The following is a 23,119-nucleotide window of genomic DNA, read 5'->3' as shown; positions in this document are numbered from 1 at the left end:
CCTCCCCTAAAAATTACTGCAACATCTAATTTGGTTTAAAATTGTTTGTAAAATCCCTTGAACCGAACGAATTACTAAATGTTATTGTCTCTGTCTGAAAAATTGTCTCTAAGTAGTTTTTGGGGGCTTATGCTTAGGCTCTGATTTAGAATAAAAAGTCTGTCTAAGAAACGGATAATCAATAGAGTTTAAAAGCAGTTTCAAGAACATAGTTGGTATCTTAATAATTGATAAACATATAAACTTTATAATTAACATACGCCTGCTTATATGTATATTTTATATATATATATATATATATATATATATATATATATATATATATATATATATATATATATATATATATATATATATATATATATATATATATTATAAATAAATATAAATAATAACGTAAATAGTATAAAGTAAGTTTAATATATAAGAATAGTATGACAATGTCTGCAGCAAAAAGAGATTCAATTTTTTAATAAAATCTGGAAAGACAACCTACAAATGATTGTACGAGACAAACCTAATAGGCTTTAGCATACTGGGTAAAAGCATAAGTTGAGCCTCAAAAGAAAATTGAAATCAGAATAATAAAAACAAATCTTTGATGCTTTATCATGGATGTAATGGATAATTCCAACTGCTACCACCACAAACGCTTGACGAAAAAAAAAATATAAATAAAAACAAACATAAAAATCAAGGTGTTTTTCAGCCAGCAGAAAAACAAAAACAGATATGTCTACAAGGACCTCTGTTTGGAGCCGTCCTTAATGGTGAAAAAAAAAAGCAAAATAAAAACTAATCTTTGAAGGGAACATTAACAAAGCAGAGGAAACTGAAAAAGAAAGCAGAAGAAGCTTATTTGTAATACCACAATCCAGCACTGTGGAGCAGTATCAGGACGATTCATAACAAGAATTAAGTGTGATTTATTCACATCTGAAAATCCAAAAATGAAGAAAGAAGTAGAGGAGCAAAAAATGTGTAAAAAAAAAATTTTTTTGCTCTTTTTTCGTAAAAGTGAGTGTTCAGTCTTCGGTTTGGAGGTAAGCAAACGAAAAATATGAATACAAATATATTTTCATTTGTATACAGTAATTCGTTTTATAATTTTAATTGGAAACCTAACATTTATTTGTTTTTCTGCTGTTGTTTTTCTAAACAAACTTTAATTTTCTCTCTCATCAATGTGTCGTACTTATTAAAACAAAGATTATCGAAATAGAAATGTATACCACTCCAGCAATTTTTCAGAGGCAACGCTATAGCGTTCCCTCTATAGTAAAGGCCATAAGGCTTCAATATTTTATTATTTATTTATAGTTTATTCCAGAGGCACTTCATATGGAAGGAATGGCCGTATAAGCTTCGGAGGGGGGTCATTCGATTGGAAATCTTAACTCTTAGAGCAAAAAGTGACCAGAGGGCAACTAGCCCCCCACGCACTTTTTCCCCAAATGCATCAGATGAAAATTTTGAGATAGTCTTTATGTTAAAAATAGTTCAAAGGTCAGATAACAAAACTCCGTTGTCGACACAACCCCAGGGCCCGGGCCAGGTGTTATAAGTTATTTTCTGGGGGCATATACGGTTCTTATGGGAGGGATGCTCGTATAAACTTCAGGAGGGTACATTTGATAGAAAATTGAAAGTTTTAGTTCACTTTTTAAGATTCAAAACTGATCAAAAATCAGCTATCCACCCCCACGCCCTTTTTTCCCCAGATGCATCATACAAAAATCTGAGATAGCCATTTTGTTAAAAATAGTTAAAAGGTCAAAAAACTCTGGTGTCGACAAAACCCCCAGGGCCCGAGAGCAGGCGTTGTAAGTTATGCCCTGGGGGCATACATGGTTCTTATGGAAGGGATGCTCGTATAAACTTCAGGGAGGGCACATATGATTGAAAATTGAAAGTTGTAGTTCAGTTTTTAAGAGTCAAAAGTGATCAAAAGGCAGCTATCCACCCCCACGCCCATTTTTCCCCAGATGCATCAGATAAAATTTGAGATAGCTATTTTGTTGAAAATAGTTAAAAGGCCAGAAAAAAAACTGGTGTAGACAAAAACCCCTCAGGACCCGAGAGCAGGCGTTGTAAGTTATACCCTGGGGGCATATATGGTTCTTGCGGAAGGGATACACGTATAAACTTCAGAGAGGGCCTATTTGATCGGAAATTGCAAGCTCTAGTTCACCTTTTAGAGTTATTCCTCGGGGGCTGACAAAACCTCCCACTGCCCCCAAAGAAAGGGCTGTAAGTTATCCAAGCTGTCCATTGTTCATATATAAGGTTTTTATCGAAGGGGTAATCGCATGGACTTCGGAAAAGCCTGAATTCGACTTAAATTGAAAGTTCGAGCTCCATTTTTAAGTCAAGAGTAATCAGACGGTAGCCCCCCCACGCCTTTTTTTGAATGCCTTCGATAAAAATCTTTAGTTAGCCATCTTCTTCAAAATCGGCCAAATGTCAAATAGGTATGATTACGGGTTTGAACCCCCTCCTACAGCCCGGGGGTGAGGGCTGTAAGTTATACTAGAAGCCCATCGATAACATATAAAGCTTCTATGTTGAAAGTTCATTTTGTCGGAAATCGCAATTTATTGTGCCCTTTTTTAGAATCGAAAATGATCAAAAAGTAACTACCGCCTCCCTGCCTTTCCCCCCAAAATGTATCTTATAAAATTTTTGAATCAGCCATTTTGTTCAAAATAGTCCTAGATTCAACTTAGGGGTTGTGAAATCCTCCATAGTCTCCAGGGAAAGGATCGTAACTTATGTAAGTTGCCTATTATTGGCACATAAGTTAATTATGGAAGGGATGGTCATATTAACTTTGGAGGCTCATTTGGTTGGAAATTAAAATTTTTAGTTTTTCTTTAAGAGTCAATAATGATCAATGGGCCATTAGCCTACGCCCCACTTCCCCAAATACCATCCGGTCAAAATTTGAGGTAGCCTTAAATATGTTTCCGGGTTTGACCCCCCCCCCCCCGCCCGGGGAAACGGCTCTGAGTTACGAAAATTGCTTATTGTTACGTTGATACTTCGTTTACCTTGATACTTTGTTTGCTTAGGTGCTTTCGTTACTTTGATACTTTGACACTAGTTTTGACACTTTGATGAAAGTTTGATGTTTAAAAAAAAAAAAAAGTTTAAATAAGGCATTTTCAAAAAACTTGAAACTTTTTGCAATCAAAAACGAACAAAACTTAATTTGAAGAAACTTGCCGAAAAAGAAGTTCTTCAAAGAAAAGTAAATGCCATATTAAACTTAAGATCAGCATATACAAATACCTGTTAAAATTTAGACTAGAAACGACAAGAAATTACTATTAAAGTATAAATGAAACCCAAAACGAACAGAAATTAAATAAACAGTCATAGCAAAAAAACGTACAACAATTACTAATATAAATGAATAAATTACAAGAAATTACTATTAAAGAATGAATTAAATCCAAAACGAACCAAAATTAAATAAATAATCCTAGCAAACAAACATACAATAGGTACTAATATAAATGAATAAATAAATCTTAAAACGAATGAAACTTAAATTTAATATGCAAATCAAGCTTGAAACGGAACAACAATCACTACAAAGTATAGCTTGAGTTTTGCCTCTGTCTCTCACCGTAAAAGTATAAAACCTATTGCGTCATTGGCGCTTTACTGAAAGCTATCTGCGTCTTGAATACTCTTGGAAAGTACAAATAAAATCAAACTGAATATTTGATATATAATGATATCAATTGTTGAAAGATAATTGGTTCAAGATTTTATTTCGCTGTAATTTTTATTTTCATTTTCAATGCTGTAATAACTGGAAAAGAAAATATTTGTAATATAATTCGGTTTCAGTGAAGCGCCAATGACGGAGTTGGCTTTAGACGGATTATGTAGTAAAACTATTTATGTCTTGAACAGTCTTGGGAAGAACTAATGAAATTAAAATTGAATATTTGATATCTATTAATATTCTACTCAATTCTACTTTCATTTTGTGTTAATCTTCAATGTTGAAATAAGTACAAAAGAAAATATTTGTAATATAACTCGTTTTCAGTAAAGCGCCAATGACGCAGTAGGTTTTAGACTTTTACAGTGAGAGAAGGAGGCAAAATCCAAACTCTTGTTTGTAGTGATTTTTGTTCATTTCAAGCTTGATTTGCATATTCAATACTTTAGGTCGTAGTATGTAGTACATTCCAATACTTAGGGGTCGTTGTACTTTCGTTGCATGCACGTTTCATATACGACGTCGTAAACGTCTTTACTTTTCTAAATCTCCTGTTATTTGGAGTGATAAAAGTCATTTTCTTAAAATTTCACTTATTATGTGCTTTGAAACGCTTTTACCCGTATATAGTATGCATTGATTTTGAGTGTTTTTAGGCTTCAAAGTCAAAGAACCATTATATATCCTTTCTCACCCATATATGTCCCTCATGTATGTCCTTTCTCCACCAATTTCAGGAAATGTATATGCAGTTCCCCCAGAGTAGCATCATGTATAAATGTACATACACCACATATTGAACGTGCTGGGCTGACAGTGGCTGTAACAGCCTAGGGGTGTCTACGATACTCCACTTCCAGGAAAAATATGTATTTTTGGCACTTGGTATTAACCAAGTGACATATAGCAATCGCAAATTGTGTTGGTCTGTCGGTCCCGGTTTTGCTACTTTAGGCACTTCCAGGTAAGCTAGGGCGATGAAATTTGGCAGGCGTATCAGGGACCGGACCAGATTGGGGGGGGGGAGTTGGGAGGGGGAAACCTAAAATATGGGATGACAGTGGCTGTAACAGCCTAGGGATGTCTATGATACTCCACTTCCAGGAAAAATATGTATCTTTTGGCTTTAAACTCATCTGATCTACGTGTTCTCGCTGGCTACATAACTTTTTGTGTGTGTTTGTTTAGAGATACAGTGCTTTGTTTTCAGATACAAAAACTGAGGAGTTACAAAGGAAATCTGAGAATCATAATCCTCTAAAAAAGCCAGCAGAAGAAGCCTTGCCTGATTATGAAAGTGATGAAGAGATTTTGCAAATCGGACTTGATGACGAGAAGCCTGATAATTTTACAAGTAATTTTTTATTTAATTTTTTATATAATAAGTTATTCATCAGGTCTAAAAACACTAATTAATTAAGAAATTATAAGAACTTCTTTTAATTCTGTATGTTTTCTAGGTGTGTGTATTTGAAGTTATACGAGTCAGCTACTGTTTGCTAGAAAGACAATCTTGATGGGGATTTTTAATTTACTGTTATAGCTCTATTTGGGTCTGACAGGTATATTTAGCCCTGATACTCTGAGGAAACGTTTTCTAAAAATAGAAAGTTTTGCAAGTCCGAAGCTCTAAAGGCAAAAATTTGTTTCTATAAAAAAAAATTAGTTACTCTAGAGTGTTACGCTCAAAGCTTTAGTCTCAAAAAAAAAAAAGAAAAAAAAAAGAGGAAATAAAGGAGGAATTTCTTCTTTAAGAAATTGTTTTAATGGTCTAAAATTACATTGTCTCATGATAGCATGACAGTGTTTTCTGAAAAGTTGTTGGAAAAACAAACCATTACCTCCAAAATGAACTTTTCTAAAATTCTGCCTCTAGATATTAAACCTAGGATTAATCCGTGGACTAAAGAAAAATACCCTTTACCTTGTACCTACCCCCTACAAATTCACAGTGAAAAGCAAAAAAAATGTGATCTTCTAAAATTTTTGCTGTGTTTAAATGATGCAACATTCTTAGCGTCTTTAATTTTTCCTTTTCATTAGTGGTTTTGTTTTGGTTCACTTTTACCTACCTGGTTTGCGATTTTCAAATCTGTTGAAATTACTCAAATTGATCGATTAGCGTGCATCTATCATGCTATTCATCACGTCGACAACTTGATTTTTAAAATAACGTATTTACATACCTGTATAAAAAGGAGAGGGAGAGGAATCACCAGCTATGAGTTGCTCGCAAGATCCTCTCCTTGAAATGTTGAAAAACAGTTACTTAAATTAACACCTTAACCCACTCTTAGGCTATATCCCCCTTCCCTCGCCTCCCTAGAAGGGCTAAAACCGTGTGATCAGGGTCATATTTATTATTTGCGTTCAGTTCTCTCAAATTGAGACTAGTGCTAATCATTTCCTTCTGTCGCTCCTAATTATTTTCTATGTTTTGTATATTTCACTCCTCAATCCCTTACTCTTTACACTAAAGTCAGCGTAATGATCGAGGCATTTAGGAGGGGACAACTCTCTCATATACTGAATAATCTCTATTTGTTTTAAGTTTTAATATTGCTCCTTGCTTTATGTTGAAAAAGCTTGTTTTTTATAATTTTATTTGAATGCAGGCAAGGTCATAGATTTCACCTTTAGATTTTGTTTGGCGTTTACCATTCCGCTAAAATCAAAATCTCCATTTTACCAGCAAAATAGTACTCTAAGGCTAAGCAATAAAAAGTTGACTCATGTCAGGTGCCGCAAATGAAGTAAAACTGGTGTAAAAGATAAAAATGGTTTCCCCAAAAATATTTAATAATCAGCAAAAACTACAACAACGGTTAGTTAGATTTAAAGTTTAGGCTATAGTCCATGTGTTTTAATTTAGGAATTACTTTTAAAACAGGTAAAACCTGTAACTAGACACAAAACCAGGTAAAAAAAAGAAGTTTCGCGAATTATATTATACTGAACTTGTTTATAAACAATGCATAATTACTTTTCTTCAACATCGGTCCTTGTAAACATGGCTTGATATGGCCTTTGGGGGGGGGGGATGGGATAAAATAGCTTTCTCTTGGTGCAAATGTCTGATTGCAAACAAGACTCTCTAGTCGCTCAAAGAAAAGAATGAATTCATACATCTTGTAGAAGTACTTGCGACCTTAAAGGATCACCCTTTCTTCTCCATTATAAATTGTTTTACTATCTACGGCCGAATTATTTAGAAATGATTGGGTTGTCTTGTCATAACCTGTACTGCTTGGAGAAGAGAATTGGGTAACTCTATTTTACCCAGTTTTAGCCCGTTTTGCGCTGGAGATGGAGGTATTCACTTATAACCAAATTTGCACCATCAGAGAATGTGAATTTTATTTTTAGAATTTAGGAAAGGCAGTCCTTAAAAATCTTCCGACATACCTGCTAGGAAAACTCAAATCAGTTCAAAGGAAATATCATTTGAGCAATTTAGTAGTGATGGGAGTTCCGTGTAGTACTACCCGCGTTGATTGACAAGCTTGCTGAATACGCCTACCTGAAATTCGCCTACATGACAGGTCTATACCTATTGAAATTTTGACAAAACAACATTTTACCTTAATTTTCAGCTACCAATTGCTTTTTCTCTGCCTTTAGTTCTGAAAATGCAATTCCTTTTATTTGAGTAGAATTCTGAGCTTTCTGAATTGACAGGCTACATGCCTGTCAGGTAGGCATGTAGGCTAATAAGTTCAACTGAATGAGAGGCAATTCTGGCATTAAACCCCCTTTTAGGATTGTATAAAATGATGTTGGTTTGTTTCGTTAATAGATATGTCTATCCATTATCCGTCCATGCATCATTGCTAGTGCAGTAGAGCTAAAATAGATAGTAATTGAACACCTTTTTAATGAATTTCATCGTCAGCCAACAGATTCTGGATAGTCTGGATAGATGATGGATAACCTCCTAGGAGAATTAGCTAATTGACCCTTTGTCTTTATGATGGTAATCCTAAGTTGAGACTCACAAAATAATTTTATTGTATCGTAATCTCAGAACTACTTCATGTCCCAACAAATATTTTATGCATCTATTTTTTGCATTCTAGCACTTGAAACCACGGAAGTTGAAGAGAAGGCTCCAGTTGAACCGGTTAAAGAATTGATTCAAGCTTCCTCTCCACCAAAAGAGCCTGAAGTACAAAACCGACTCATTAAGCTTAAAAGGTCTGTGATTCCGAAAGCTATGGAACCCATCGAGTGTAACCAAACTAAGGTGAGTTGCTCTTTTTTTTTCAAGACGCTTAGGTTGGCTTTCTCGTCAACCTAATAATGTCACTAACGTGTCGCTTAACGTCACTTACGGGTCGTTTAACGTCAACCTAATAACGTCAATAATGTTGTCATTGTCAAAGCAAAAGATTTCTTCTGACATTTTTATTGGTTCGCTTGAAAATGAAAACATGTTTTGCCCCGGAGTATTTTTTAGGGCTTTAGCAAGACAAAATCTGTAAAAATGAAACTATTTCACAGGTAAATGGTATGGGCTACAAATACTGATATTTGTGTTTAGTTATACAAGATAAAGAAGAAAAACTTGAGCTTTTAAGGAGTTGGAAATCTCTGATATGCTTTTCTGCGAAGTCATAATGAACCTGATAATGAGGTTTGGTTGACAGATACATAAGTTTGTTCAACAATAGTTAAAGAAAATAAAAGATAAATGTGTAATCATATTTTCCCCACAAGACTCTTGGGCTAGGAGTGCAGGGAGAAAAAAAGTTGACAAACAGCAAACCACCCCTGATTGCACCCTGAAAACCAAGCCAGAGCGAAGTGCCATATGCAGTAATCAATACCAACGTCCATTCCAGCTTATATTACTTTGTCGATTTGACAGCAAAAGGTGAGATGTACATAAAATTTACTATTTGTACTGGCATGTGGACAGTACAACAGTAACATAATGAGTAACAATAAGCTAACATGAAATATATGATAACAGTTATGTAATGATTCAGCTAGAGGAACTGAAACTCTGTGTGAGTCTGATGAGTTAAAACCTGTATTTTTAGGAACAACTTTTTTTGGCCTAATTTCTGCCCCATATGCTAATATAAAATGAAATAATATTTCTTTCAATTGAACCCTCTGGCAAATTGACTCTGCCTTTGCTTCCTTCTTCTTCATCCTTGAAGTGGAGAGTGGAATAAAATTCTTCGTCCTTCTTTCCTACTGATTTAATTTCAAAGCAGCAATATGCTGTGTCTCCAGATTGCTCAGAAACAGAAGTAAATTACTGGTCTTTAATGTTTTTAATCACATACCTGTTAGAAGTATCAAAATATGATATAAACAGTTAGTTCTGGCCAATTTGAACGGTTAGATTTAACACATTCAATAGCTTCTTAAAAATACTATTCACACCAGACAATTCACAACAGCCCCGACAATTTATGACAACTTTATGACACAACTTTATGTCATAAAGTATGACACTTTATGACCTTTATAACCATTTATGACAATTCACAACAGCCCCGAGCCACCAGTCACTAGCAGCTAACTTTGTCTAGTACGCTCCTCCTCCACCCCTCTATCCAGAGCTCTCTTGAAGTTCAAAACGGGTGTAAAAAATGAAAATAACATATCACTGGAAGTACCAGGTGCATTCTCAGTACACAGTGTTTTCATGTTTTAATCTGATCTCGTTTAGTATATAATATATTTAATTATCCCATGTGGTCGTTGACAAAGTCTCGTTCCAAACATATAACGACCAGCTTCGCTAAAGTAGCTATGCCTGTGCTGGTAAGGACCATTTCCTCTTCGATTACCTTGATATAATATTGTGTATTTTTAATGCACACTTTTAAATAACCTAAAATCAGAAACTTCCATATACAGCCGAAATTTGATTATTTGTGTTTTTCTATCCAACTTTACATACTTACTAATATAGACTAGAAATGATTATTTGTATTTTTCTATGCAACCTTACATACTTACTACTATAGATTAGTAATATATTTCTAGACTAGAAATGTTGATAAATTATACCGAAGAACTTGTAATGATTTTGACTTTGTTTTGGGCACAATGAACATGATTGGGCATTTCACGACGAATTTAGCCTAAGACCTTGGGTAATTTGGCCAAATCTTTTAGCTAAAGAGCCAATCCTGAGTAAATCTTTCAAAGCCTAAAACCTTTTGTGGCGATATTGTTGGTCAACTTTGTTGATCAACAATTTACTCTTTCGAGACTTTGTTGAACAACAATCGTATTGTTGATCAGAATCGTCGATGAAAACGACCCACAGTCGAAATCGTTATTTGTCAACTTTTTGGCCAGGTTTGAATGGCAAATTTCATGGATGAATGTCATTGGTAAAAAAAAAATTCTTACAACAAAAAAGTTATACTTTGTCGTAAAGGTTGTCATATTTATTATTTGTTCCATCTCTTACCTAAAATGAGACACGAGAAGGTGATTTTTTTTTAATTAGCCATCCCTTTTTCTCTAAAGGGCCAAAAGAAACTTTCAACAAAAGAAACATTGAACTGAGACTTTCAGAATTCGATAAGACTGTGAAAGGGTGTATAAACAGTGAAATTACAAGAGTAAACATAAGTTTAATTTCAAAAAAGTCTAACAACGTTCAATGAATTTTGAAATATTGTCGTTTATTTCCTAAAACAATAAACAATAATTGTTTTCTCGCGAAAATAATTGTTGATAAAAAGAAATCACTTTCGATTGTAGATCAAGATTGTTGATCAACAGTTTGTTCGCCAGAAAATGTCTCTGTGCATCTTTCTGTGGAGTGCATCGAGAAGATTGATTTTGAACGATTTTGTTACAGATTTTATGAGTCAAATAAAACATTTAATCATTTGATCAAAAGTAGACACTAAGCGTCAAAAGTAGACACTGAGCGTCAAAAGTAGACACTGAGCGTAGACACTGAGCGATCATTAGCAGCCTGACATGTAACACTATTTAATCGTCTTCTACTTTTCATTAGCGATTTCTTTATTTAACCCCCCTCTCCCCTCCGTGTTTTTAATAAATGGCTTAGGTGTATTCTACCGACAATGAAAAGCCGTTAGAGATCGCTTAATATAGCATTTTTCGGAGTTTGTAGCATTCTAAGGTTGGTTACAACCGACACACGTAAACCTCTGTTCTAATGACCTCCTTGTCTTGAATTTGTAGTCTATTAAATCACACCTTATTTGCCTTGTATTTTTTTTCAGTTCCAAAACTAAAAGTTTATTCTTTTTGCTTCCTTGCTCTCAAAAGTCAAATTTTTTTCTTCTACGCGGCTCTCACCTTTACTAGCAGCATGAATAAATCGTATTAAATATTACAGGAAATGGAAAAACCAATAAAAACAATGGCACGTGTTCGCCCATCCATCATGTCTCGTCTTGGATCAATTGTCCAACCTGATGAAAAACCGAATCGTATTATCAGACAAAGCACTTCACCTGAAGGTATCAGAAAGCCATCGCTTCACTCTGTTCCTAGCAGTATTATCAAAGTGAAGGCCAGGTATTTAATATAATTTTTTTCTATAATAGAACTCGCGGCGCTAGGCGTATAAGAAATAACTTATATGGTAATTTTATGCCGAATACAAATATTGAGTCTTTGTTTGGGAGAGTCAATAGATAGGTTTAATGGGACAGCTCAAGGGGGATAGCATCCCCATTCCAAACAGGGGTGCTTTGCTGCTGGAAGTTGTTGCTCAATGTTGCTGAAGCATTCCGTTCTAGATTTTTTTTTTTCGAACGTTAACAGTAGAGAAAGAAAGAGAGAGCTTCTCAGAAGGAGGTCAAAAAGCTTCCTCCTTCTCCTGCTCAGAAAGTTACCTTTCTCCTCATAAAGTTCTCCTTATCAGAAGGTGATTTGCGTTGAATTTAAGATTTGCAAAAGACTAAAAAACTAAAGTAAATAATATTAAAAACGGATTTTTGAAATACTGAAAGAAACGCTTTTATCTTTAAACACACTAAAAAGTAAAAAATAAGTTTAGTGATACATTGGTTTTGAGCTGTTTTAAGTGGTAGCACGGTTAGCGAATATTAAAGTATTATTTGTTAGTAGTATTTCTAGGTGTAGTTTTGGATATAATTTGCAGGTTTTTAAATTCGAATTTGTTCTTTTTTGGTATTTTGTTGATCTTCCATGTTTAAAAAAAACTGTATTCTTTGAAATATTTGCTATGGTAAACTTAAGCCTCGCTTAACTCTCATGCCATGTCTTAAACGGGGGTTAGATACGGGTAAAAGTTGGTCAGAAAAACAAACGCTTATACAAGTCAATTATTTCTTAGAAAATACTGTCTTTTCTTTATTAATAAATTAGAATCGTTAATATTGAAATAGAATGTTGATGATAGAGAAAAAGGAAAGAAAATTTCTTATGGATAATAAGAAAAATGTTGGTAATAGAATTGAAAATATTAGAAAATGATAAAACTTTTAATGAGATAGTGAACTTTATAAGATAAAGATAAAACTATTTTATACAAACAACGAAAAAAGTTCGAATATTCCAGCTTCTTATCCGGGGAAAAGGGAAACAGGGAAATGTGAAAAAGGAAAGAAAAAAAATGAATTAGCGAAACAAAACAATATAAGGGGATAAAAGTAAAAGAAAAATAAACGGGAAAGGGGAAAAGAAACATTAACGGGAAAGAGAGGTAAAGAACTAGCTTAACAACGGGAAAAGGAGAAAAGGGAAAACATGAATTAGCTAAACAAAATAATATCCACTTAAGAGCACAAGAAGAAAAGACAAACGCTATACAAAAAAGAATAAGAAGAACGAAGAAACTTGCATTTCATAAACTATAGTTGTTGTTTATAGGCAAGCCCAGTATAATAGAATTCGCGAAACTTCTTTGTTTTTACCAAGTTTAGCGTCTAATTACAGGTTTTACCCGTTTTTAATATTTTCATTTCGTTTCATTTATACATGAAATAGCCAAATCTTTTTCTTACTGACTAATCACTTTCATGTATATATAAAAGTTGAAACTTCGAAAAATAATGAAGCATGCATTAATCAACAACTATTGAAAAAATTGGGCTTTTAGGGTCAATTGGTATACCTATAATTGCCTGTATCGATAACTCCCAGCCACTCACCAATCTCCAGCTCTGAGAAGAGGATTGCGGCTTTGTACAAGGGGTACCTAAATCCCAAAGAATAACCAAATACTTCATATTATGTGGTAGGTATGTTTATTAAATTTCTTTTTGTATTTGAAATTATTAAATTAAGATATTTAATTTAAAAATTTTTAGTTTCGGATTTTATTCGTCCAATTGTTAAGTCTACCTTTGTTTGTTTGGTAAAGTTGCAGAGAAATTCACTTTTATGGGAGGGGGGGCTGAGAGTTAAGATAACCCTAAATTTGTGTGGAAGGGAAGGGGGCAATATGTTTTTGCTCTGGTCCTTAGAAAAGGTACAAAAGGTTATACGCCTTGTTTTTTTTGTTTTTTTTTTGTATTCTCATCGTTATACAGGCTTTTCGCCAGTTAATTTTCTTTATTATTAATTTCAATTCATTTATATTGATTTTAGTTTTTACGAATGTTAATTAATTAAGGTAGTATTGATGAAAGTAATATTGCTAAGAGATTAATTAATAAGGCACTTTAAATTAGTTAATAGTAAGTTTTGCTAATATTAACTAATTTATAAAGAACAAATATTAATACAGTCAATATTGATTTGGACTTTCTGTACTTAATTAATTTAAAAACCTACGATGTAGCTAACTTAGTTTATTATCTGTTTCATAGGATAGGGACACTAAAAAGAAGTGATTTTTACAATACTGCTTGATAATTTGCTACATACCCTTTTTTGAAAGTTTTGTTTCTATTTTGTAACACCAAACCAGCTCGAACTTTGAGGTTTTATTTTCAGGCCAAGACCCATTACGTCTAATCAGGCAACCAAAACGCTCATTATGAAAGCAGTAGTAGACGCCACCAAGTCAATTATCAGTGCTGAAAAAGCAGTTGCCAAACCTGTCAGCACAGACGAAGAAATTAAGGTAGGTCATAATTAGAAAGGTTTTTATTAACAAAGGTTTTATTAATCTATGAAAAGATCTTTCATCGGTTATTGACATTACTGTGTTATTCTATATAACTGCTATAGGCAATCTTATTAACTTGTGGATGGGTTTGGTGCCTTTTTTGTTTCTTTTCTATCAACAGGAGAGGTGACTAAAGAGGGACGTTAATTCCATTTAAATAGGATTAAGCAAATTATATTAATATATATAATTTCCTATTTGGCAGCAGCAGCAGAAAAATATTGTTTGCTTTATATATCTTTAAATTTAAATATGTTGATCCTTTCTACTTTGGATACTGTCATGGCTGTTTTTGTAGCTTGTACACTGAACACTTTCTACTTTGGATATTGTCGTTGCAGTTTTTGTAGCTTGGAATTTGAGTATTTGTATACTGAGCAGTTTCCACTTTGGATACTGTCGTTACTGTGTTTGTAGCTTAAATACTGAGCAGTTCCTGTTTTGATACTGTCGTTGCTATTTTTGTATCTTGGGTACTGAGCGTTTAGATACTGAGCTCACTTTCTGATTTATATGATACCGTCATGCTGTTTTTGCTACTTTGTTACTGTGCACTTGGATACTAAACTCACTTTTGGATTTGTACTGAGCTCACTTTCTGATTTGGATACCGTCGTTGCTGTTTTGTATCTTCGGTACTGAGTTCACTACCTGATTTGAATACTGTCGTTGTTTTTATTGCTGCTTGGTTACTGAGCACTTGGAAACCGGGCTCACTTTCTGTTTTGGATAGTGTCGTTGCTGTTTTGTATCTCGAGTACTGAGCACTTGGATACTGAGCTCATTATCTGATTTGGGTACTATCGTTGCTGTTTTTGCTGCTTGGTTACTGAGCACTTGGATACTGAGCTCAGTTTTTGATTTGGATTCTATGGTAGCTGTTTTTGTATCTCGAGTACTGAGCACTTGGATACTGAGCTCATTATCTGATTTGGGTACTATCGTTGCTGTTTTTGTTGCTTGGTTACTGAGCACTTGGTTACTGAGCACTTGGTTACTGAGCTCAGTTTTTGATTTGGATTCTATTTTTGCTGTTTTTGTATCTCGAGTACTGAGCACTTGGATATTGAGCTCATTATCTGATTTGGGTACTATCGTTGCTGTTTTTGTTGCTTGGTTACTGAGCACTTGGATACTGAGCTCAGTTTTTGATTTGGATTCTATGGTTGCTGTTTCTGTATCTCGAGTACTGAGCACTTGGATATTGAGCTCATTATCTGATTTGGGTACTATCGTTGCTGTTTTTGTTGCTTGGTTACTGAGCTCAGTTTTTGATTTGGATTCTATGGTTGCTGTTTTTGTATCTCGAGTACTGAGCACTTGGATATTGAGCTCATTATCTGATTTGGGTACTATCGTTGCCGTTTTTGCTGCTTGGTTACTGAGCACTTGGATACTGAGCTCAGTTTTTGATGTGGATTCTATGGTTGCTGTTTTTGTATCTCAAGTACTGAGCACTTGGATATTGAGCTCATTGTCTGATTTGGGTACTATCGTTGCTGTTTTTGTTGCTTGGTTACTGAGCACTTGGATACTGAGCTCAGTTTTTGATGTGGATTCTATGGTTGCTGTTTTTGTATCTCGAGTACTGAGCACTTGGATACTGAGCTCATTATCTGATTTGGGTACTATCGTTGCTGTTTTTGCTGCTTGGTTACTGAGCACTTGGATACTGAGCTCAGTTTTTGATTTGGATTCTATGGTTGCTGTTTTTGTATCTCGAGTACTGAGCACTTGGATATTGAGCTCATTATCTGATTTGGGTACTATCGTTGCCGTTTTTGCTGCTTGGTTACTGAGCACTTGGAGACTGAGCTCAGTTTTTGATGTGGATTCTATGGTTGCTGTTTTTGTATCTCGAGTACTGAGCACTTGGATACTGAGCTCATTATCTGATTTGGGTACTATCGTTGCTGTTTTTGCTGCTTGGTTACTGAGCACTTGGATACTGAGCTCAGTTTTTGATTTGGATTCTATGGTTGCTGTTTTTGTATCTCGAGTACTGAGCACTTGGATATTGAGCTCATTATCTGATTTGGGTACTATCGTTGCCGTTTTTGCTGCTTGGTTTCTGAGCACTTGGATACTGAGCTCAGTTTTTGATTTGGATTCTATGTTTGCTGTTTTTGTATCTCGAGTACTGAGCACTTGGATATTGAGCTCATTATCTGATTTGGGTACTATCGTTGCTGTTTTTGCTGCTTGGTTACTGAGCACTTGGATACTGAGCTCAGTTTTTGATTTGGATTCTATGGTTGCTGTTTTTGTATCTCGAGTACTGAGCACTTGGATATTGAGCTCATTATCTGATTTGGGTACTATCGTTGCTGTTTTTGCTGCTCGGTTACTGAGCACTTGGATACTGAGCTCAGTTTTTGATTTGGATTCTATGGTTGCTGTTTTTGTATCTCAAGTACTGAGCACTTGGATATTGAGCTCATTGTCTGATTTGGGTACTATCGTTGCTGTTTTTGTTGCTTGGTTACTGAGCATTTGGAAACTGAGCACTTTCTACTTTGGATACTGTCTTTGCTGTTCTTGCAGCTCTTTGTTAATTTTTTTTATGTATACATATATTGTAATCCTCCTGTTAGTTTAAAGCCATTGCAGCGGTAAAGTAAAACTTTCTTTGAAGCATAAGCCATTTTTGATTTGATGAAATGTGGGTAATTGGTGATTAATTTGTTTAAGTCTGGAAATAGTCTATTTAAAGTTTAGCACCAAAACGCTCTACAGTCTGTAAATTTAAATATGTATAATCGATGCAACTAACTCGGCTATTTCTTTTTGGTTGATTTTAGTTAAACGCTTGAAATTCAATAAAGAATCCTTTCAGATTTATGTTACCTCTGCACTAACAAGTAACTTCAGATTTTCTTCCCCTTTGTTTTTCTTTTTTTGCCTTATCTGGAATATGTCACTGAGGTGCCGGAAAATGGAGTCCAAGTAAAAGTTTTGAACACATTTGGCTTCAGGGGGGAATGCTCTTGCAATTAGTAACTTTGACAGGTGGCATTCCTAAGATTAAGAATTTAGAAGATTGGCACTAAGGCGGGATTTCTAAGATTATAGAAGAACGCGATTTTTTTGTGGACTCATCCCAGATCTAGGGGACCGGGCTCCCCCGCTCCTGATTTTGACCAGTATCTGTTTGATACCTTCATTTAAAAGAAATCGATTAACTCCTCTCCCTCAGATTTTGAAAAGTACTTTTTTTTTGTATCTATAAAAAGGACAATAAGAACTTCGCCCCCTACTACATTTTCGTGGTGCCACTGTTTTAGAAGCCCTTTTTACACAAAATTTGAAGTTGGATTCAACTTTGTAATAGTCATTTATGATGAAAAATACTATTTTTTTATCTTAATAAATAATGACAATGAAATATTGCTTCCTCGCCCATTTTAAAATTTATACGAGAATTTGGATTTTGAAGGTGCATCCAAGTTTTTAGTAAATATGACTGATTAAAAAAAAACAACAGTACCTTGAGAAAAATATTCATAAGGGAAGCATTCGAAGTCTAATGACTAAAAATTGAAATTTAAAAAGTGAAATTAAAACCTTCCCCTTATATATATTTGTGAACTGCCACCACTGTTTTTATAAGAAAAAAATTGAATGGGAAGTTGGATCTAAATTTATAATATTCATGTTTCATCACTCAAGTGTATACATACAACTAGTATTCACATTGAACATGTATTTTTATTAATGTTTTTCAGAAGCCTCGCAGTATCAAAGATAGACTTGGCTATCGAATTCAGAGTCATGAAGTGAATCAAATTCAAGACAATGATGTTATTGATGTTCGTACTGAGGAGAGGCAGAATAAAATGAAGGAAATCTTCAGAAAAATCAAATCTCAACTACCAACTGGAAAGAGTGAATCGCAAGTAGTCGTTAATTTGTATAATAGTGATTTGTCTGACCTACCTAAGGTTTTACAGGTAAGATTCGTCATTTTTAGAAAGCAGAATTTTTAGAAAGCAGAAAGCTCTGAAGCAGAATTTTTTCCGTTGTAGCAAATGGGATAGTATCTAAATAATGAATAATAATATAAAGAAATAAACTTTTTTTTCAAAATGGAGTAAAAAGTAGAATTTTTTTTTTTGAGAATCAACGAGTACAATTGAAAATGATGGGCGCAAAACGGATTGGGCTCTACGTAACATAGGTGGTAAATTGATCTAAATTATAATTAATTATAATGTTACAAAATATTAATATTACATCTCGCTATAATTTTACTAAATTATAATTGCAGAAACAAAGAAAGTCGGCGAGTTGAGGAAACGAGTTAAAACTATTTTAATAATGAGTTAAAGACTGTTGGATTTTGAATTCCATTTTCTTACCGTTTCGCTATTGAGTCTTCTTATTGTGATAGACAAACTAAAAAACGAAAAGTCAGATTTTTGAGGAACAAGTTAAAAAATAAATAAATAAAAAGAATCTGTTTTTGATGCCTTCAATGCGCTGTTTATCCAGCATCATTGATTTTCAGTCTTTCTAAATGCATTCAGTCTTAATATATTTTTATAAATTCTTACATCTACTTTTATAAGATTTACTTCAGATTACTAAGATTATCAGTTTAGTCGTTTTAATATTTTGCCGAATTTATATCTTTTCGCTGAATTATGTATGACCTCCTGCGATAGTACAGTGGATAGATGCACTGCTTGGCAATACGAGGCCCAGGGTCCAATTCCAGCTGTCATAAGCTTGGCTTAAAGGCTACCCGTTCCATAAAAAAAACAAAAAAAAAAAACCCAGCAACCTAAACGTTGGTTCAACGGCCTATGTGCTAGCAATGACACTGGAGGGTCTTTATCCTGAACACTGAATAACAAATTGTGATTAATTTTTTTTAGTAATACTAATAAATAAAAGAATTCACAAAACAAGTTTTGTGAAGGAGTTGCAGGTACTTACATGAGCATTTCAGCTGCATGCAAATAGCTGCATATATTTTTGATTATTCGGTCTTGAAGTGTTCAACTAATAGTTGCATTTCAGTAGGAAAAGCGACCTAGTTCTTTTTTTTGTGAAAGGCTAAATTATGGAGCGGAACGTTTTCAAGAATCTCGAAGTATGCTCGGTTCGGATCCCGATATTTTGAAACTAAAGATTTCTCACGATTGTCGTTGATCGTCCCATGACTACAAATTGTAATCAAGATAGATGTATTCAAGAATCTCGAAGTATGCTCGGCTCAGATCCCGATCTTTTGAAACTAAATATTTCTCACGATTGTCGTTCATCGTCCCATGTCTACTAATTATAATCAAGTATGATCAAAATAGATGTTTCCAATAATCTCGAAGTATGCTCGGTTCGGATCCCGATCTTTTGAAACTAAACATTTCTCACGATTCTCGTTCATCGTCCCATGACTATTAATTATTATCAAGATACCGTCTGTGCTAAGCCAAATCAGCCGAAATTCTACGATGCAAGAGAATCAAATGCTTGATTGAACGGTTTTTTCTCTTCTAGGAAAAGCGTTTGTCCTAAAAATCAATATTTTAGTGCATTTTAAAATTGTTCCAGTTTTTAGGTAATTTTTTAGGACGGGTCGAAGGGGGATTCAAAATTCCGTAGAGGAATCTATCTTTTGTGTTGGTAAGGTTCTTGTAGATTTTGTATGACTGAAGTTTCTCAATTTTGTTGGGAAGGATGGATGACGTTTGTCGTATAATATGTAGTATTCAAAGTGCAAAAACTATTAAATTGATAAGACTTTGTTTTGATGTTGACAAAGCAATGGTACCCAAGTCGTGATTTTGACTCTGTGCCTACCGGAAAGTTTCTTTTGGGAGGGGAGTTGAATTTGAGAAATGCAGAGAAAGGTATTTTTATAAAATTTGACAAGGATTTTGACATTTTGGGGAAGACAAGTCCCGGAAAATATACCCTCGCACAATAAGTATATTATTCCCATAGGATGAAGACATGGAGTATGAAATTGAATATGAGGAAGAAGAAACAGAGGATACAGAAGAAACAATAGTAGAAGAAACAATAGAAGAAGAGATGGTGGCATCTCCTGTTCCGACGGCTAAAGTAGAGCCTGTTGTCCCTAAAGTTAATGAACGATGTAGAAATTGGCCCTGGTGCACCTATGGAAAGCAATGTCGATATATTCACCCCTCTAAGTCTTGCATGTAAGTTTGTTTTTCTTTTTATAATATAATTTATTAGAGGGGCAATATTGGGTCTGGGACGGGGAAGACCTAAAATTCTGCTTGGGGGTTGGCTTAGAGATACTGCACGATTTTGTTGTAGAAGGAATAGGTCAATAGCCAGATAACACTTACTCAAACACCTATTTTTAAGCTGCAAATTCGTAATTCTTCAGGACTTGTTATTAATATAATAATATGCAAAAGTTTCCTATAGAATTTAGGACACATTCTGAAATTGTGAAATACCTCATTTAGACAAGATATATAGATACAATAAATTATGGTCATTTATTGTAGACAAGATATACTTTCATAGGCATGATGTAAGCAGCATGCCTGTGAAAGTATATACTATATAATAGAATTTTAGTAGAATTAGAACGGAACTACTATTAAGAATTCTTCGTTCTTAGATATATACAAAGAATTTCAGGCAAGAAATTTGAACTCGACACTTATTGCTAGCCTAGATGATTTCGGCCTACTTCATTGGCTTGACTGTTTCAGGATTTGACTTCCTGAACCAGATGGTTTGCTCCTAATTTCTTGTACGGCTCACGTTATAGCACCTTTGAATTTTCTGCCAAACTTCCGTTCTATTTGCAAAAGCCGGAATAAACTTTCTTAGCTCATTTTCTGGCAGATGTGACGCTGAAAGCGAAAAAAAGTCTTGCCGAATTGAACGCAAGTCTCTACACTTGTCAGTCTAATATTCAGGAAAAATGACTTGGCTTTAAAATTTATTTCCTGTAATATTAAGGGGAATTAAGAGAAACAGCAATTTATTTCCTACTAATAGCTCGTACTGTACGGTTTGGTAAATGAGAGTATAGAGAATTTCATGTGTATATTTTGGGTAGAATAAGTCCAAAGCAGTGTCGTAGGCTAAATAATTAGATAAATAAATATGTGGATCATTATTCTAACCTTTAAGAAGGACCAAGTAGAGGCTCAATATATCGCAATGAGAGTAATAATTACCACCAGTTGGGGTCATCAGTCCTGTCAACAAGGCACTCTGTAGTTTTGGGATTATTCATTTTAGTTTTATGAAAAAAACTTAATGTTGATATATCAGAAACGCTAGTCCGTATCAGGTTTTAAGGATATACAAATAAATTATACGAGTTAAATTGTAAATAATACCCTAATATGAACTCTTTGAAAAACATAGTTTCCTTCCTGTGGCCAGAAAACTTAGTGGGCCTTTTGAAGTAGTTTTAGACCGCCTGAACAAAAAGAGGAGATGATTAATATAAAATGGAGGAGAGGGGGGGGGGTTACATTGACATTAACTATCTCTTTGCGTTTCAGTGCTGTAAGGTCTACTTATGTATCTAGCTTTAACTTCTTGGATTAGATCTTCTATAAATTGCAACCAAAAGTTACACTGAAAAATCCATGGTGATATAAGTATCCCGTGAATGGAGTGCTTCCGAGTGTTCATGGCTAAAAAAATTGAACCTAAGGTCTTTGCAATGTACTTTATGGACCTCGATATGACCTTTGTGACCCTTGAGTCTGCATTTGTTTCTCTGTCCTTCTACGTATTCTGTCCTGCATTGGCACCTGTTAGTGGTTTTATGTCTCTTCTTTCATTTTTCTGCGCGGAGGTGGGGGGACTCCCATTATAAGTTCCCCATAAGTTTCAGTATTGAGGTGTAACATAATTATGGCACTGACATTCTGCGCTTCCACGTCTGCAGTTTTTTATCTGCCCGTGTCTTCAATCCTACCTTGATGCGTTTGAGTAGAGATTGACGGAAAAAATATCTCAGAAAATTGGAGAAAAGTGTATTTTAAGTCTATATAGTTATATTTTAAGTATATATATATATATATATATATATATATATATATATATATATATATATATATATATATATATATATATATATATATATATATATATATATATATATATATATATATATATATACTATAGTTTTATACATTAAAAAGCTATAAAAGATACGCTGTGTTTGCGTGTTGATCCAGGGCTGGTAATTTTGCCTGTTGAGCACGGAATTTTGGATGCAGCTCCCACACCCACAGATTTTCTCAAGCAATTTTCTTTAATTATTATTTCCCTTATTTTTTTTTAAGTGCAAATTGGTCACATCTTTATTGAATCCGTTCAGAGATCTAGGAATGACAGCATTTGCCACGTGTGTTCCAGTGTAAACGTGATAGTTGTCAATCGAAAAAATATGGTGTTTGTTTACCTTGCTTATTTTGGGGTTGCCAAAATAAGACGACCTTAAATGGAGTTCATCAGTCTGGCAGCTGAATGACTCTTGTAGAGTTACTTACTAAATACTGTTCTGGATTTGGCAATTTGGACGATATATTTTGTTTATCTTATACAATATGTATGACGAGTTTGTCTACTGATTGGCTTCTTCATTAAGTATGAATGAAATTCACAAATAAAAGGGGACTAGTAGTAGTAGTAGAAAATCAGTCAAATCCACAGTAAGTAAAAGAAAATATTTAAAAATTGAAGATACCCGTGATAGCAATGTTGAATAATCTGTTGCCCTTTTCTGGTTTTATTATTTTTACTTTTATTTTAATTCAACCTTATTTTTAGCGTGTTTCCCGGATGTCCTTTTGGTAGTCGCTGTTTAAACATACATCCAAAGTGTCGCTTTGATTTGGGCTGTAAGAATCCAGATTGCCCTTTCACACATTCAGGGCCAAGAACTTTTTTGAATGGTCCCCCCAAGAAGCTAGCTCCTATTCCAGGTATGTCCCTTGTTTTGTTACATCTTTTTTATTTATTTTATATTATTCCCCTCTCACTTGCAAGGTTAGCCAATTGTTTATAAATTAAGCAGTATATTTATCTTTTTTTGTGCACTTGTTTCTACATAGATTCTAGCTCCTGTTCGAGGCATTTCTTTTAAATTTGCTACCTTTTCTTTTTTTTAAATGACATATTTTTTTTTTTAAGTAACATATTAAGTGACATATTTTTTAATTGACATAATTAACAAAGTGACATATAGCGATCGCAAATTCTGTCGGTCTGTGTGTCTGTCTGTCTGTCCCGGTTTTGCTACTTCGGGCACTTCCAGGCAAGCTAGGACGATGAAACTTGGC

At 34.3% G+C, this 23,119-nt stretch overlaps 1 protein-coding gene across 1 annotated transcript in view; it reads left to right on the top strand.

The window, feature by feature from the left end:
- Nucleotides 1-23,119, top strand: part of LOC136029558 (zinc finger CCCH domain-containing protein 14-like) — a 54,448-nt gene that overhangs the window by 14,970 nt on the left and 16,359 nt on the right. The window contains exons 5-11 of the mRNA XM_065708037.1: nt 4,947-5,090; nt 7,813-7,979; nt 11,079-11,260; nt 13,649-13,778; nt 17,549-17,773; nt 19,773-19,993; nt 22,608-22,762. Of these exons, the coding sequence (XP_065564109.1) occupies nt 4,947-5,090; nt 7,813-7,979; nt 11,079-11,260; nt 13,649-13,778; nt 17,549-17,773; nt 19,773-19,993; nt 22,608-22,762 (1,224 nt within the window). The remainder of the gene's footprint in view (nt 1-4,946; nt 5,091-7,812; nt 7,980-11,078; nt 11,261-13,648; nt 13,779-17,548; nt 17,774-19,772; nt 19,994-22,607; nt 22,763-23,119) is intronic.

The sequence above is a fragment of the Artemia franciscana genome, chromosome 7, assembly GCF_032884065.1.
Source record: "Artemia franciscana chromosome 7, ASM3288406v1, whole genome shotgun sequence".
NCBI classification, from domain to species: Eukaryota; Metazoa; Arthropoda; class Branchiopoda; order Anostraca; family Artemiidae; genus Artemia; species Artemia franciscana.
The sequence above is the reverse complement of the archived record's forward strand: the minus strand, read 5'-3'. Positions and strand labels throughout refer to the sequence as shown.